The sequence below is a fragment of the Panicum hallii genome, chromosome 9 (genome assembly GCF_002211085.1).
Source record: "Panicum hallii strain FIL2 chromosome 9, PHallii_v3.1, whole genome shotgun sequence".
Lineage (NCBI taxonomy): Eukaryota > Viridiplantae > Streptophyta > Magnoliopsida > Poales > Poaceae > Panicum > Panicum hallii.
The window spans coordinates 11,571,723-11,588,439 of record NC_038050.1 but is presented as its reverse complement, the minus strand read 5'-3'; the positions used below and the strand labels follow the sequence as shown (position 1 = coordinate 11,588,439).

The 16,717-nt window shown below is 44.8% G+C and overlaps 3 protein-coding genes across 8 annotated transcripts; 1 reads left to right on the top strand and 2 right to left on the bottom strand.

Moving 5' to 3' along the window:
- Positions 1-449: 449 nt before the first annotated feature.
- On the top strand, positions 450-5,509 carry LOC112877048. Of its 5 annotated transcripts, none has more exons than XM_025941250.1 (4): positions 450-662; positions 1,812-1,883; positions 2,247-2,460; positions 4,967-5,307. In XM_025941250.1, the coding sequence occupies exons 1-3, from the start codon at positions 522-524 to the stop codon at positions 2,424-2,426; spliced, it is 393 nt and encodes a 130-aa protein (XP_025797035.1). In that variant the 5' UTR covers positions 450-521; the 3' UTR covers positions 2,427-2,460; positions 4,967-5,307. The 5 variants fall into 5 exon arrangements, with proteins under 5 accessions (XP_025797035.1, XP_025797034.1, XP_025797037.1 ...); XM_025941249.1 differs by having other exon boundaries at positions 4,944-5,307; XM_025941252.1 differs by lacking the exon at positions 4,967-5,307 and adding an exon at positions 4,282-4,468.
- A 573-nt stretch (positions 5,510-6,082) lies between these two features.
- On the bottom strand, positions 6,083-7,423 carry LOC112877047 (cysteine-rich repeat secretory protein 38-like). Its single transcript, XM_025941247.1, has one exon. It carries the CDS (start codon positions 7,055-7,057, stop codon positions 6,221-6,223), a length of 837 nt encoding a protein of 278 aa, XP_025797032.1. The 5' UTR covers positions 7,058-7,423; the 3' UTR covers positions 6,083-6,220.
- Positions 7,424-12,620: 5,197 nt separating this feature from the next.
- On the bottom strand, positions 12,621-16,172 carry LOC112874031 (probable dolichyl-diphosphooligosaccharide--protein glycosyltransferase subunit 3). Of its 2 annotated transcripts, none has more exons than XM_025937178.1 (2): positions 15,024-16,171; positions 12,621-12,868 (listed from the first exon to the last, which is right to left on the bottom strand). In XM_025937178.1, the coding sequence occupies exon 1, from the start codon at positions 16,091-16,093 to the stop codon at positions 15,071-15,073; it is 1,023 nt and encodes a 340-aa protein (XP_025792963.1). In that variant the 5' UTR covers positions 16,094-16,171; the 3' UTR covers positions 12,621-12,868; positions 15,024-15,070. The 2 variants fall into 2 exon arrangements, with proteins under 2 accessions (XP_025792963.1, XP_025792964.1); XM_025937179.1 differs by lacking the exon at positions 12,621-12,868 and adding an exon at positions 12,895-13,797 and having other exon boundaries at positions 15,024-16,172.
- Between the last annotated feature and the right edge of the window lie 545 nt (positions 16,173-16,717).

The window sequence follows — 16,717 nt, the reverse complement described above, 5'->3', positions numbered from 1 at the left end:
GGGAGGAAATTCATATAAAGCTGAAAGGTGTCTCTTTGGCTGATGGGATGGATATTGTGACTGGGTGCCTGGAGAAATCATGGTGGTTTCCTACTACTAGATCTCTGTACAGGAAACTGGGATTTGGAGGGACAATTGATCAGTGTGCACCGTAGACATTTGGTAGTATAAGATCCAACTCAAAGTGAAAATTATGGATGACCTTTCAGGCAAGGTCTAGTCAGTAGTACAATTGAAGAAGAGACAGTGGAGAGGATAAATACACTACAAAATATGTAAGCAAGGAATTTTTTTTCACCATATTCTCTTCTTATGCCCCTTAGCTCGTTTTCTGTGGACTTTATTGAAAAATGTCTTTAATATGAACAGAATTCCAATATTGCCTATTCCAATGTAGAAGTACCAAAAAATATAAAAAAATGGACGGGGTAGAAAAATGGGACAAACAACAGGGGGCTCCGGGCCATCTCTACGGGAAAAACAAGAGGATAGATTCTGCACGTTCCTGGCGTGCAGCCGCAATGGAGAAGCCAACACCGCCGGCGTTCGTTTACCGGATCAGCACGGCCGACGAGTGGGCGGAGCTCCAGCGCACGGGCGCCACTCTCGGCGGCGACCTCGACCGCTCCACCGGCTGCATCCATCTCAGCGACCTAGGCCAGGTATCCTCCCCCCCCCCTCCCCCACACCACCCAACTCAACACCGCTCGATTTCTTCCAGCGTACGCGCTCCCTAAATTTCCCTAAATCTGCAAAGAGATATCGACTTGCTTTGGCAGATTTGAGCTGCTATTGTGTTGCTTGAGGTGTGGTATGAAATCGAGATAGGTCATCCAGTTCTCAAATCTACGACTTGGAGCAAGACAATGTTGTCTGGAGATGCCCTTCGTTCACTGCACTCATAGATGCGCTATGTTATTTGAGAATTCTAGTCCATTTTATCATAGTTTGTCTTTAAGGACTTCTTGGTGGCAGTACGCTGGGTAGAGGCTTGGGGCTTTTGTTGCCTTCTCTTTACCCAATTATCCATGGTAGATAGCACTGCCGAATGAATCATTAAACTTATATAGGGTGATTGTTACTGGCCGTAAGATATTACTAGCAATTGAGGAAATTATCTATGTATTCAAGATGCGGAGGTCATAATGATTTTTAGCTTGTAAGCCTGGTGGAACCTACAATTGCAATAAGACATTTCTTGTGTGTGGTATGATGCAACCGTACAAATAAATATGTCTGCTGATTCAGCTTGCACTTCTTTACTCTATGAAATGTTCCTTTCCCATTTACAATAAGTTCTTTGTGGGAGCAGGATACATATAAGGTGCTGGTCCAAAAAACAATCAACATTAAAGTATAATTTATCAGAAGTATTAAATTCTAGAGTTTATTCGCTTAAAATGTTCTGCTGATATATGTGCATTATTCCCTCTGTATTTGAGGAAAGGGGTAAAAAGATAATCTCTTGATATTATCTGAAATCCCTACAATTGGTGGAATGAATTTTTTTAAGTGTTTTATTATCTTTACTCCTTCAGGAAGGACATTGTTAACTTATTTGTATATTGGCAACATTGTTAAAATGTTAGTCTTTTACATCCTGCGAGATGCGTGAATTCCAATATGTTTAATCCACTAAAATCAGTGTCATTTCTGTTGTTGATAATTATTTCAATCATATAATTATAATAAAAATCTGTGGTTCAACCTACAGGTGGTTTCCACATGAATGCCATCCATTTTTCATTTTGTCACTCTTCTATAAATTTTCTCGAGAACTGAAGATTGTTTAATCCTTGAACCTGGTGAAGGTGAAGATGACTTTAAAGAACTTCTTTCTTGGAAGGAATGATCTATACCTACTACAAATCGACACTTCCAAGGTAGTTATATTTAAATCCTATCTCATGTTAGTTTGTTAATTCCCAACTATTCTAGTATTTGCAAAGCTTTAGTATCTCTTTTGTAAAATATAGACTGAGAATGATTCATTGCTCATGTTTTTGACTTCTTTTTATGGGAGGTTGGGTACACACATCATCAACACATAAGTTAATAATTTGTTTATCTACATGTATAAACTATCAAAAGGTGATGTTGGTATCTTCTAATGTGACGTTGGCTTCTTGTAATTTATTGTCATGTTTAAGTAATGTGCCAAGAAATGTGTTTAGATAAAAACATATTATGTATTATGTAATGAATTTCGCATTCATATTCTTCCTTTTTTTTCTTGTTTATCTTAGCTTGCAGATGGGATAATTTATGAGGAAAGTGATGATAATAAGTACTTTCCTCATTTTTATGGTCCTGGTCGGAGCTTTGTACCTCTTAAACTAGATGCTGTTGTCAAGGCGGACAAAATAGAGCTTGAAAACAATGATTTTACCTGCAGCCTACTTGATGGAAGTAATGTCCCATGCTGATTTGTAGAGTTCGGCCTTCTCTAGCAATTTCCATGTGAGTTATCTGCCAAAGCTTAGCAACTTTTAAGCAGTTCACACCAGAAGGCACTTATAAGGAATGGCAAATTGTAGCATACAGTGTATTAAAGTCCAGTCATCCATATGGTCTTCCTGGTGAAAGATTTAAATATGGCCATGGGAAGTTCAGAACTGTCCAGAAATTTATGTCATCAGCTCATCCTGATGGGTTGGGAGTTGGGACATTATGCTAAAGAAAATAAAGCTCCGTGTCTTCTTGTAAACTTTGTCCGATCCAAGGATGATGCACTATACTTGTAAAGAAATCACCATGTCTTGTACACTAGAGTACTAGACATAGTAAAACTGAACTTTGACATTTCATGGATCCCTGGGGTCCTAAATCTCCTCCTTAATCATTTGTCTCCAGGCACTAATATTTGATACACACATTCAATTGTACTTCTTGGATGTTCGTATATTCTAACAACACAAAGGTCAGCTATGAAACGTAAATCGTAAAATCCCTGCAACTTCGAAGTCATAGAACTGATGGCTCGTCTAAATCCATCTAGCTATTCGTCCTGAAACATGATTCTTCTATGGTCTTGTCTTTCCTTTTAAGTTTCATGATGTTGTCATTCTCAAGAATTTTGTCACGAGTCACTCTCGACTCTTCCTCTCCATCATCAACCCTATTTTTTCCCATCCATTGCCATCTCAGTGAAGCCTGCTCCAATATTTCTGATCCATGTGAGTCCTTTTGAAATCACTCCTGTGTTCCTATTTTGCCTCCAGTGGTTTTCATGCCAGGCCATCTAATATCAACATGACCAATTGATTAAGATGCCGAGCATCTCATGAGCGCATTCAGAATTCTGAATTGCCTTGCCAAGCTCTGGGTGCTCCAGAGTCCAGACTGCCTCCTTCCGTTGGCTAATAGTGCTCCTATTGTTGGGGGGATTTGTATGTTGATATTCCTGTTTCTACCCCTCTTAAGCTGCATCTTAGCCCATGCAGATATTTATACATGCAATAGTTGTGTGCTTAAATTAAGCATTGCCATTAACAATTCTGTTTATAGGTTTGAAAAAAAAACATGTACGGTAGTAGTGGATAACGCAAAGCGCAGAACTTTAGAAAAATTAGCTAGCGTCAGGCTAACAGATATCGCAGATGAACTCTACAAATATCATTGCATTTTTTCAAGATATAGCACCCTTATTTTGAAAAGATGGTTGCATATAAGTCCACATGTGATTGGATGAGCTTTGCACAATATTATTGCAACAAGTCTGCCATAGACTATTCAAGTCAACTTGTACTGGTATATTCATCTAACTTGGAATAATTATATACATGAACTGAAATTGTTAATGCATGGAATGAGTGCACCACTCTGTCATTATTTCATAAATAAACATGCTATTATGCTCACTTCTTTGATTAGTTTATGTGTATCAGTTTACACTGGTTTGATTGCTATGTGTATCAGTTCTGAATTAATTGAATTAATCATTGAAGTATTTCTGCTGTGGAAGTGCACAACTGTAAACACAAGTAAATACCTCCATCTTTTTGTTCCTACAAAAGTAAAGCACGTTTCCTAACTGGATGGAATAACAAACCTTGGGATCATATTCCTTTTTTTTCACTAGCACATCAATTTATGCAGCTATCATAATTATATGTTAGCCATTAGATATGTTCTGCTTTTACAATAACTGTGGTTCAAGCTATTTGTCCTTGCCACAGAACTGTGCTAGAATTATGTTTTGCCCCAACCTTACTAGCTTGTCTCAGATCTTCTCAGTTGCAATTTGCTCGCTTCACCTCAGGCTTGTCAATTTGACTACAGGCTTTGCCGCTTGATCTCTGCTCCATCTTGGCTAAATAGTTGAAGTTCAATTACATTAGGAGTTCCAATCTTAAATGTACAATATTTTTCATGGCATTTTCTTCATATCTAACTTCAAATAGAAAATATTTTGCATGTATCTTATTGGTTATGGTGCAGCTTATAAGTATGTTGCTTAGTTTTTTAATTTCCACGTGAGCAAATGATTTCATTTATATACTTTGGGTCCTGTCACAATCATCAAACAAGGTGCTTGATAGCGACCCAAAGGCCCAAATAAGGGACCAATAGGATAAATCGGTAGGCCAGTCCTAAGTTAGCAAGGAGGAAGATTAATCTGCGAATAATGCTAAAAAAGGGTGTTTTTAGGCTAAGGATAAGGCCCTGTTTGGCTTAACATAGAATCTGTGCTAAGCGGCAGGATTGTAGCAGCTTACCAATAAGCACAATCGAAGAATGAATTGAATGAGCAGAATTTGTTTTCCACCAGTTTTTCCAAAAAAGCAGGTTTTTCACAATCACAAGCTGTGCTAGAAGGTGCATAATTGTCCATAATTTTCTTATTATACATCTATTTATTTGGCACGTGTTTTTCAAAATGGTGACAGCCCAATATCAAATTGAAATGATTTCTCCTAGCATTATTTGATCCTACACAACAGGAACCTCCATCTTTCCCTGGCAGATTCTGAAGGGGCACAGCTTGATCATGAAGGCGGCATGAGTTTTGTGAATGTTGAGTTTGTTGGACCTGACAGCATTCCTGCTGATGAACTTGCCAAAGACTTCAACATATGAGGGTTGTGGAGTTGAACTACATAGGAAACTGGTGACGTGTTACTCTATCTGCCAAACATAATAAGCTAGAAAAAGTCGCAAAATGCTGTCCTGACAAGAAGGGATTATCTGATGGGTTGATCTCTCGAAGTCTCAAAGGAATATGCTCTATTTGAATTAAGTGTTACTTTCAGTCGTAGAGGAAAAAAAGGGTCTCTTAATGTGCTAGTAAATTGATCTTTGCTCTCATTCGCCAATGTTTTGATGTGTCGTCCCAATGAATAACTTGCAGATTCTATCGATCCATACACGGGGAACTTCAGATCCAACTAGAGACTTCAGCTACATATCCTGAAGGTCGCCCATATTGAATGGGCATTTAGTACGTTTCTATTTGGAAATTTTCCGCAAAAGAAAGATACAATCTATTTCAAACTACCCTTTGCGCATGGGGTACGATTTCTACATGCCTGACTATTTGAACACATCAGGTGCTAAATTTGACTTTGACATGGGTACGGTACGGCATTTTTGATTTAATCACCACTACATGCATCGTAGGCCATAGCAGCGTGACAAAATAAAACGGGTACTTCGAAGGTAAAAATTTTTCGATGCGTAAAATTTTCTTGCCAATAATTTATCACAAGCCACTTTTAAATTGAACTTGCTAGTTGAGAAAAATACGAATTTAGCTTATTTTCTTGTTATGCATGCAGTCAAATCAAGAGTCCAACACATGATGTTTTGGAAAGAAAATTCACCATGATAGGGATGCAAGAAGCAGCATGACTTTGAGAAATATATTCAGCACTCAGTAGGCTGTTGTTAGAACATTCTCTAATCCGATGTATCTCTAAGCAGACGCTGATTTGGAAACAACATTCATTTCCCATGAATGGCTGGTTCGGAAGTCATTCATGAACGAAATTTTGCCTTCTTTAGGACGATCAATCTCGTCCGTCCGATCTCGGTAAAATTGTCATCCCTGAAGCGTAGGAAGCATGAGTGAGTGTTTTGGAGATCCAGAAAGGAACAATAATCACTTTTGTTTGTATTTGATTCCCTTGGAATCTTGACTATGCACGACGTCACAACAATCTGACAATTTACAAGTGCCAACCAAACCACCGATGCAGGTTGGTTAGTGGCAGTAGCTATCTTAGGAATCGAAGAACGGGGACAGCTCGTATCTGAGGCTGCAGCTCCCGCCGAGCACCCTGCCGCCCTCCGGCGCGCACCCCCTCGCCACCAGCTGCCCAATGGCGGCCTCCAGGCACGCCTTGCAGTCCCCGCCGGAGAGGTCCTTGGTGCACTGCGCCATCGCGCGCAGCCTCTGCTGCCCGCCGGCGCCGGCCGCCGACGTCCGGGCCTCCCCGGCGGCGAACATCAGCGGGGAGAGGTACGCCGTCCTGGTCAGCCGCCGCAGCATGCCGGCGACCTCCCGGTCGAGCTCGGCCGACCCTGACGACGGCGGCGTGGTCCGGAGAACGACGGCGGGCGCGAAGGCGCGGTGGTCGCGGTCGACCTCGCCGAAGAAGGGGCGGCCCGCGGCGTAGCGGAGCGTGCAGGCGTCGAGCCACACGACGGCGTCCGTCTTGGACGCGCACAGGCGCCGCGCGTGCGACGCCGCGGCGCGGACGCACTCGGCGCACGCCGCGCGCGCCACGTCGCCGCGGCAGAGCGCGAGGCCGTGCACGCGCTCGCCGCCGTCGCCGGCCGTGGCGATGTCGAACCCGAAGGCGGGGGCCTTGGTCTCGAGGAGGGACATGAGGCGGCGGAGGTTCCCCGCGAACGCGCCGTCGGCGGCGAAGCTTCCCGCGCCGGAGCACGACGCGACCGGCTCGTCCGTGGCCGAGGAGGAGCCGGCAGCCGAAGAAGCTGCAAGAAGCACGAGGAGGAATGCGGCTTGAGGAGCCATGGCGCTGCGGTGCGGTGGCGGCTGAAACTGAAAACGATGGATGCGGAGCTGTGAGCCGAGGGTCGTAGCGTAGAGCATCCGAGTGACGGTGTCCGCCTCTTATAAAGAGAGGAATGGGATGGGAAGGAGCCAGGAGGGAAGACGATGACGACGCGGGGGCGCCGGTGTTGAAACGACCCCGGACGGACACGGACGGTCGTGGTGAGGAGTTGTTGGGGCTGGACCGGGGCGCGGGTGGGGATGTTAACGGAGAACAGGGCCCGGCGCCTCCTGGACGAGGTCGTGCTCGCCCCGGCCGATGAGCTCGCGGGTTGCTGGACACGGTCGCGTTGGGGAGGGTGGCAGGAAAGGCAACCAACGCTGACCATGGGACTCTGGGTGTGGCTGCACGAGCATCTGTTACTGTCACGTTGCCTTTCTGGGATTTTTTTTTAATGATTGGTTACAGTAGGGAATATATATATATTTTTAGCACGTGGTTCCTGGAGCTACGCAAACAGTAACTGTCCCGCATGCAATTGGTCTGAGAAGAGCTCTGGAGAAAAAAATTCGGTAACACTTTTCAATCGGATTGAGCCGGCGAAAAATGTTCTTTTTTTTCATCCGCCCCCATTCATGGTGTGCTTAAATTTTAAAATTTACCGCCCCTTGTTTAGAAACGCAAATTTGACTTACTAATGCATAAAGGAAATAAAAAGGAGCTACTTCCCCCCTGATTGAACAATGGTTTAGATCACCTATGCTGAATGTTTCATTCCTTCCTTCCTCTTGAACTTCTTGTAACTTTTGTATCTTATAACCATTACTAAATACAAGTCAATTATAGCATCGATACAATATGATCTCTTATATAACGATGGATTGGCTCGTAGTAACATCTATAAAAGGATCCAAGCTCCAAAAATCATACTAGGGAAATAAAAAAAGACCCACCGCTCCGCTCCACTCGCGTCGCCCCGAGAGGTGCGGACCACTGCCGCTGCCCCGCGGTCCCCCCGGCTCCCTCCCCCACCTCGCCGCCGCCTGAGTGCCCTCGCGCGGAATTCCGCCGGGCTCAAGGACGGCTGCGGCGGGGCCGCTTTCTCACGAGCTTCTTCCCTCTTCCACTGTTTCTCTCCCTTCACTCTCAACCTTCATTCTCGACGGCAAGCTTGGCTGGGAGATGCCGGCGCTGCGGTCCAGTGGTGGTCAGATCCACCATGTGCTGGGCTGGATCTCGCCCCCTCCGTACCTGCGCCAAATGGTGGGGGGCTCCACAGTCGAGTCGCCGCCGGCGGCCAGCGTGGCTTCCGGACCCTGCAAATCAGTTGTTGCCGGATCCAGCACTACAACGGCCTGATCTGGTGCTCCACTCCGGTTTGAAAGTGCTTCCGCGCAGATCGACGCCAGGCTCCCTGCCTTCTGCGCGGCGTCATCTCCTCCTGCTGCGGACCTAGACATGGTAAATGGTTGGTTGCGGTCGCGTGCAGGTCAGCAATAGGCGGCGGCCACCGACGGTGTTGTGCCTTGCTACTCGTGTGAATTATCAAGGATTCAAGCGGTGCGCAGAACCCGTGGTGGTCTGCTGGCCAATGCCATCTGAAGCGTGTTGTCTCGCGACGCGGTTCTTGGGCAGGCACGTCTTGCGGCACGCGCCACCGTGTCATCAGGCTCGCCGCTCTTCGTCGTCGTCTCCACTTGTCAGTGGTTGTGGTGGTGAGGGTGCGGCCTGGGTGCGGCAATGCCCAATGGTGGTGTGCCTTGCTGCATCGCGCGAGCCGCTAAGGGCTCAAGCAACGAGATACATGGTTGGTGGAGTCGCTGGCCAAAGCCTTGATGGAAATCTAGCCGGCCTCGACGAAGATGACGTCCCTAGTGCCATTCACCTTCTTGAAGGCATCGTCATTACGGTTCCACCATTCCTACACTTGTCCAGAGTTCCTAAACGTAGCGAATACTTGGTCGGTGCTTGTAAACGACGACAGATGTGCAGTGAAAGCATTGCGCCCGGTGTGTAGGGAGGTGCCCACCTCTGCACATCAAGTATATTGCAGGCTTGAAGCTTCCAAACTCAAAGGCGATGCTACATGTCGGGTGTTATGGTTTTTTGTCGGTGGTTATGCCACATTTGAGTCCTTGTGGTAGGACGTATTGTTATATGTGGTCATGCCACAATTTGTCTTATGTTGCGCATGGTGTTGCTTGAGCTATAGTTTAGCTAGGTAGCATGTCACAGTTTTAGCCCGGTTTTTCCAAATTAACCTAGCGATGTAGCGTTTCGTCTTGTTTTCTCCAAAAACGGGGCCGTTGATCTGTGGCCTGCCACACTATTTGAATACAATTTAGATGGGGACGCTCTCTCCCGTGATCATTCAAAAAGAAACATCTATAAAAAAAAGTATACATGATTTTACCAAAATACTTGTCGTCAAGCCGTCAAGCTCAAAGAAAAAGCTAAATACGACAAAGATAGCAGAGGCACAAATTGGGCGGGATGACGAATTAGTAAGATGCAAATGTCCCTACCCATCGCTTGGTGATGCTGAGCAATCAATGTGCTTACGCGTCGCCTTACTACAGGACACTAAAATACACTTTTTTGAGACAGACTAAAACACACTTAGCCACTAAGTTATTATACTATTGCTGCAACCTACTACTCCTGGCGCCGTCTTGTTTTGCTGATGAGGAGACAGATTCCGCGGTCGCACGTTTAACTCCGCCACCGTTTGTTTATGCTCGTCTGGGAAACTTCCTTCCCTTCCCCGGCCGCCGAGGTCAGGGTCAAACGCGGTGACAACCCCCGCGTGCTACGATTTCACAAAGGCTAGACTTCCTGAGACCGTACGAGCATTGCAAATTTGCAGCTCTGCGTCGTGCTAGAGTAGCCGGGCACGCACTCCGCTGCTCCTTTTTTTTAAGACCAAGACATCTGGGTCCGTTTTTTGGGAAGGATATATAGAAATATATTGTGGACTACAAGTGGGAGAGTTTTCTCTGATGGAACCAAACTTTCATCAGATATAGATTCGTAACGGTGATGGATACTGTTCTGATGATCCCTTTCATTTATATAAGTTCGATCTTCACAATGTAGGTCAATCAATGTAATGATTTTCGTTTGACAAGCAAGATCTTCAAGATATAGATTAATAACTGCATTCAGTCTATTTTTAATTTTCTTGAACGAGATCTTGATGATAGATCGACAAATGTGATCGTCTTTTTTAATATGGACAAAATGAAAATATAGGACGATAATTGTGATATTCTTTTTTTCTCTCTTGAACTGTTGGATCTTAAATTTATTAGGGTATAAATCAATCTGTGTAGCGGTCTTTTAATGTATTTCAAATGAGTTCTTTTGATGTAATAAATAATAACTGTGATAATTTCAAATGAGTGAGGCTTCCTTGCCCATTGTTGCTTTAAGGACAAAAACAATGCAAACTCGGAGATGCCAGAAAAGAAAGTAAAATCCAAAAAGTACTTGAATGGAAGTTGTGTCAAGCTAAGCAGCTCAAGGACACGAGCAAGTAAAGTACGTTGGTACCAACCTCTGTTCTGTCCGATAAATAAATAAATTTTGCCGTCGCGCGTTCAACTTGGGCATTTGTTTATGCTCGTTTCGGAAACTTCACCGGATAACCCGCCGGGGCCACCGAGGTCAAACGTGGTGACGCCTCACCTGCTGCTTTCATGGCCAGGCGCTTCAGCTCCGAGACCTAGATAGAGGCCACAACGGGGGGCATGGCCATCGAAGGAATCAGTCACCCCAACCCAGTGTCCCGATGTGTACTACTGCTGCAACGAGTTTTCAACGCCGGCAGGCCAAGATATGTTTATTTTTAACACAATTTAGTTATATGCACACACTCACCACCATTGTGAGTATAGGTATACATATAGAACTATCTTTATGGTTTATGGTTGCCTAAGTGACTAAGTGAGGCTGGATCAAAATATCTTGGAATCGACAAAGACGTTATCATTGTAAAAATAAATTAGAAGAAAATACACATTCAAAAACTCGTATTCATTCGGTTAAATATGTTTCAAATTATTTCTTAGCGGCGCCGAGGACTATAATAATACCGCAAAACGAAACTACAGCTACAACTACCTCTACGTATGGCCAGGTGGTCGTACAATTCTCTTTCTCTTAATAAAAATACTACGTATGTCCTCGAAGGGGAAAAAAAAGGAGAGATTTAAGGGAAACGAGAACTTCGCTGTAGCGTTCCTGCAAACTAAAACTAACGTGGCCAACTTGGCTCGTGTCATCCGTCGAAGTCTGAACCTCTTGAGAGAGAATTGCGGCGACTGTTACAGGGCGCCGAGAGCTCGGGCTTGTCGTCGGAGCCAGATTGCATTGCCCCCGGCAATCCCTCGGAGGTCAAAACACGGTGACGCCTCACCTGCTGGCTGCCGCCGGCCGGGCCCCGAGAGAGAAGGCTGCAACCGGGGATGCATGTGTAATACTACCTAGTATTAGCGAAGCAGGCAACGCAACGCATGGTCGTCGCTGAATGCTGATAGTGGCTAATAAGCGTAGTTTGGTAGTATTATTTTCATACCTCTAGATCCAACCGGAAGAACACAGAAAAGAAATATTTGTCATCTTCAGTACGGTGCCGTTTCTATTGTTTCATTAAGTAATCTCTACGAGTTGGAAGCAAATGTAGGTTATCTCTACGAGTAGTTTATCACAAAGCCGTCTACTCCGTGTGATGGTCACCTGAGGAATGCCTGGTCGGCACAGCTGATCCGAGGCACTGCCGCCGCTGCTGATGACCAAGAAACAATTGCGATGCGGCATTGCAACTTGCTATACAGAAAGTGAGAAACCAATCTTTCTAAGATGCTTGGGTGACTCGTAAATGTAGAAAAAAGGATTTGCAGACAGAAAGAAACAATCTTCTTGCTAGTCGCAGACTCCAAAGTTGATGAAGAGTTCCTGAGATTTCCACTACATGTACTCGACACATTATTATCCGGTTGGAAATTTGTTTGGAAGTGATTGTCCAACTTGTTGTAATCCAAGGGGTCATACAGGACGAGTCGCAATTTTCGTCTAGCGCGTCCCAAGCTTCTCAGGTTATGCAGTTGCAACTTTCCCTGCGCACAACAGTAGACTTTTTTCATCGCTCCGCCTTCCCATGCACCATCTAAGCTCGTGCAAATGATAAATGCTGGTTGAATACTTTTTCACACAAATATGCACCATTTTTTATATATATGATCACAAGTTGGCAACTTGCTATCTCAGCTTTGCACGCCGTGTTACTTACACACCAGCAGCTAGACGAATCACATCAGGGCTAGGTGAGATTTTGTACATCTAGCTCGCGCTTGCAATGGTGAGACCCATATAACCAGGACACGTAAAACTTTTACAAATGCAATAGCACACAATACTTTTCCATACCGCTCATCGAAGTCACCATCATGATGCACAGCGAACGCCAAGGAGACTGATGCGCATCACATAAAAGACCAGCAGAACCTACATTTCTAAACCACGCCAATTTAACTTTGCCACCAAGCCTAACGATTCAAATAGTCATTGAAATGAAACTGATGCGCATCAATTTCACCAGAGAAATTCTAAACCGAAACATTCAATGCAGATGATTTTTATCAAGCTATCATCCAAAAGATGTAAGGAGGGCATCAACTAAGATTTACCATTGTCTTGTTAAACCATATAAAAGTACCATATATTATATCAGAGTTCAAAATCGGGACCTCTCTGTTTGAGTGACAGAGACGCAAATTCAGCTAAAATGACTTGGATTCTCTCTCTATTTCATACTACAGCAGCTGAGCTGCAACCTCAAACTTGTGGCATGTCATCGCAATCCAAGCGATGCTCTACTTCAGCAATGTCAATTTGGATGACTCCGTGACCTGAAATTGAAACAAGCAAACCATAAAATATTTGTCTGCTGTAACATAACAACTAAAAGAGGACAACTCGGATATACTGCATGCACTAACTATTTCACTGCTTGTTACTTCAAACCCTAGATAATCAGTTTCTATGTGGTAGCATTCTATTTACTTTTAGACCACCATGTTATATACTAGTTAAATACTTTTTTTTTAGGGGGGGGGCATACAGGATAGTTTCGTGGGCTATATTTTACCTTCACCTCACACAAGGGGTGAAAATCACAAGTTAAAACCTTCCCTCCAAACAAAATAAAAGTTATGCTAAAGAATGCTTACAGTGAAACTAGATTAATATTGTCAAATAAATTTTCTAGAACACATCACACATCAAAACAGTATGAGTTTCTTATACACAATATTTCATAATCTATACTTTACAACATTTTCCTGAATATATAATTACGAAATTCAGTTGTCAAAGTGGCATCTCACTGACTCAAGAAAGATCATATCTTCAAAAGGAGTATGGACTCTGTAGACATGTTCCACCTAGAGTGCAGAACCACAGGTACAACTTAAAAATTTGAGACCGGAAGTAATATGAGGAAATATACAAGACACTTCAGCAAACAGACTCTGCCTGAACCACAGATTACACATAACTCTCCAACTTATATATGATCGAATAAATAATTGCACTTGTGCAAACACCATATATCCAGTAAGAGTATACCATCAAGTCCCCATGTTGTTGTACCTCCAGAAATTTATATTGTGGTAAACATAACAAAACTAGAGCAATATGAAAGAATTTCCAGAAAATTAATTTATTAAGTTTGTTCGTAAGACCAACATAAGGAAATGTCGTTGGAACCTCACAATTGGGTGGGAGAATGCGAGCCTAAATTTGGAACTTCTGATCATTGGCCAGCAGATAGTTAAAACTGTGCAGAATTAGGGTTCAAACATGATTAACTTAATTGAAATATGTTGTTTTTTTCTTGAATTATAAACAGCTGTTTGAGTTATGAAAACATAATTTTTGAGAGTAACAATAAATGCTATCATGCTGCAGAAAATGGCATTGTATGTCAAGACAGCTTAAATTATTTATTATTCATAACTTTGGTGTCAAAAGGAAGCCATCTGACCAAAATATAGCACATCTAATCTTTAGATGTTTACAGAAGAATCATGCATACCAAATCCTAAAGATACATCGGACATTGTAACTTGTAACACTACTTGTTCATGCAAGACAAGTATTGCACACCATATGAGTGGAACCAATGTAGAGCCATGGAGTGCATGTGACACACAACAATCTTCTACATAATGCAGTACTAACCTTAACAAACAGAACTGCAACTTTAGAAATACGATGATACAATTTACTCACTTGTGTGCACGTGCACATGGCTCAACAAGGATCAAACTACCAGCACAAGAGCAATACTACAAACAAATAGAATTCTCAAAAATGAAACATAGAAAAGCATAGCATGCACAAACGGACATGTAAATTGCAGAAGCAGATATTCAGTGGATGTCAATATCAAACTAGAGGACCAGTAGAGTATAAAATATACAAATACATGGGTTTGAAGAGAAATATCGACATGATTACGAGAGAATAGGAAGAAATGGAAAGGGCAAACCAAGCTTACGGAACAGAGATTAAGAAATTCCAACCTAAAACAGTTGTCTATCAAGTGTCAAGTTCGCTTGAGTCCTAACAGGCACAGTAGCCCAACGAAACATTAGAGAATAAGTTATGCCCAAGGATTTTCTTTTGTTACGCTACCAGATTATTGATTGTTAAATATAACAATGGTCAGAGTGAATACTAACACAATTTGTTTTTCAGAATACTGAGATTACTTAAATAATGCATTCCAGCAGCACAGTAAATGGGAGGCAAAGCAAGCAGTTTCTTATGAAGATGTGTCATGCCAATATGTTATTTCAATGCTGGATTATCATCAGGATTCAGGAATGTCATTTTCGGATTTTCAAGTCAGGCATCTTCTGCTTAAAACACATTTGCGAACAGCTGAATTATGCATCCAAGACAACAACATTGATATTCAGGGACGCTCCAATCTTAATCCAACAATCCCGACCAATATGCCGATTACAGAATTGGAAAAGGAGGGATATTATTCCATACCTCTGAAACCAAATGAAGGAAGCACCCATCGCCTCTGGGCCAGCATTTCACCTCCAGCTGCTCGGCCAGAAGGTATGAATGCTATAACCAGTCTTCCAGTTATCAAGGTAGATCACCTTCCGAACAGCCCACCATCCAATGACCATGACAGCCAGCATCGCAAAGCGCTGCGTCTGCAGGCTCTCCACCCTCACCAACACGTGCGTCACCCCAGCAATCATAAGACCCACGAGCGTGTACAAGAACCCGACGGCAAACCCCTCAGCCCCCAGCTGCATCCCCGACCCCTGGTAGAAGAACACGAGCTTGTTGGGATCCGAGCGGTCGGTGAGGAACATGGGCGTGTGCCTGATGATCCCGTACATGCCCCCAGACACGCTGAAGAAGTAGACGAAGAGCGCCCCGGCCATCCAGACCCTGCGGTCGTGGAGCAGGGTCTCCCCCTCGATGATCCTCTTGATCATGAATGGGATGGAGACGAGGAAGAGGATGCCGAGCAGGATGATCTGGTTGCGGGAGAGGAGCGGCGGGCGGACGATGGGGCCGACCTCGAGGCCCGTGCGGGACTCGACGAACTCGGCCATGGAGTCGGCGAGGCGGGAGAAGTGGGACTGGTCCATCTGCTCGGATCCGCCGAGGGTGGCGTGCTCGGGGCGGACGAGGCGGACGTGGGGCAGCGAGTTGACGCCGAACTGGTGGAAGGAGTGCTGCGACTCGGCGAACTCGATGTCGGCGAAGAAGAGGTCGCCGGAGCCGGGGTTGTGGGCGAGGAAGGAGGCGGAGAGGAGCGCGAACTCGGTGCGGAGCTGGGGCAGGTGGAGGTCGGGTTTGGAGTGGAGCGAGGCGGCGTCGAAGAAGACGAGCACGGAGTAGGGGCGGCGCGCGGCGGGGCCGGAGAGGAAGCGGGTGACGGAGGTGTCGGTGAGGTGGATCACGCCCGACGGGGACCGCGCGCGGAGGGACTGGAGCTCCGCGACAAGGTCGTCGGCGCGGGCCGTGGAGGCGGCGGCGGCCGCGGCGAGGAGCAGGAGAGGGAGGAGGAGCAGGCGGCGGTGCGGTGGAGGCGCCATGGGGATCCTCCGCCGGGGACGACGGGATAGATAGATCTGGGAGAGGAGAGTAGACTGACCCGACGGTGAAGACCGACTTCTGCGAGGGGAGAGGGGAGAAGAGGTTTAGTGGGCCTGGCCGCCTGGGGGATGACCGGATGAGAATGCAAAACGAGGCCCAATGGATACGTATGGGCCGAATCACGTCAGCAACTTAATTGGTTCTGACGATTCCATTATACAAAAATAAAAATAACTTCCTTCTCCTAAAACATGGTTTATTCGCCTAAAAATAGGTTTAGTATTCTGCACCTAAAAAATATCTTCCATTGATTATTTGTGCTTGCGGGATAAGATGTGAAGCGTCTCATCCTCACAGTTTACTTGCTGACAGTCATAGGCCCATGAGTTCAGTCATTATCTGGAGTGCACTTGGATGTGCCATTTCATCCAAATAATCTGGAGATGGACGGCAAACTGTGGATGCTCGATGCCCAAGGGGCCAAGGCTTTGGGACTCCTTGTATTGCCTCCCGTACTGAATATGCAGCATTGTACACAACATGCAAAGGCTACTACCATCAAAAAAACGTCTGCCTCATGTATGCTGTGCATGATGGATTCTCAGCTCAGGGATGTGGAATGG

What these genes read in the sequence shown, in the direction of transcription:
- LOC112877048 (XM_025941251.1), top strand. Translation starts at nt 522, where the DNA reads ATGGAGAAGCCAACACCGCCGGCGTTCGTTTACCGGATCAGCACGGCC. An exon ending in ATCTCAGCGACCTAGGCCAG is followed by an intron (nt 663 to 1,811) that starts GTATCCTCCCCC and finishes AACCTGGTGAAG; the next exon opens with GTGAAGATGACTTTAAAGAA. An exon ending in TACAAATCGACACTTCCAAG is followed by an intron (nt 1,884 to 2,246) that starts GTAGTTATATTT and finishes TGTTTATCTTAG; the next exon opens with CTTGCAGATGGGATAATTTA.
- LOC112877047 (XM_025941247.1), bottom strand. Translation starts at nt 7,057, where the DNA reads ATGCTCTACGCTACGACCCTCGGCTCACAGCTCCGCATCCATCGTTTT.
- LOC112874031 (XM_025937179.1), bottom strand. Translation starts at nt 16,093, where the DNA reads ATGGCGCCTCCACCGCACCGCCGCCTGCTCCTCCTCCCTCTCCTGCTC.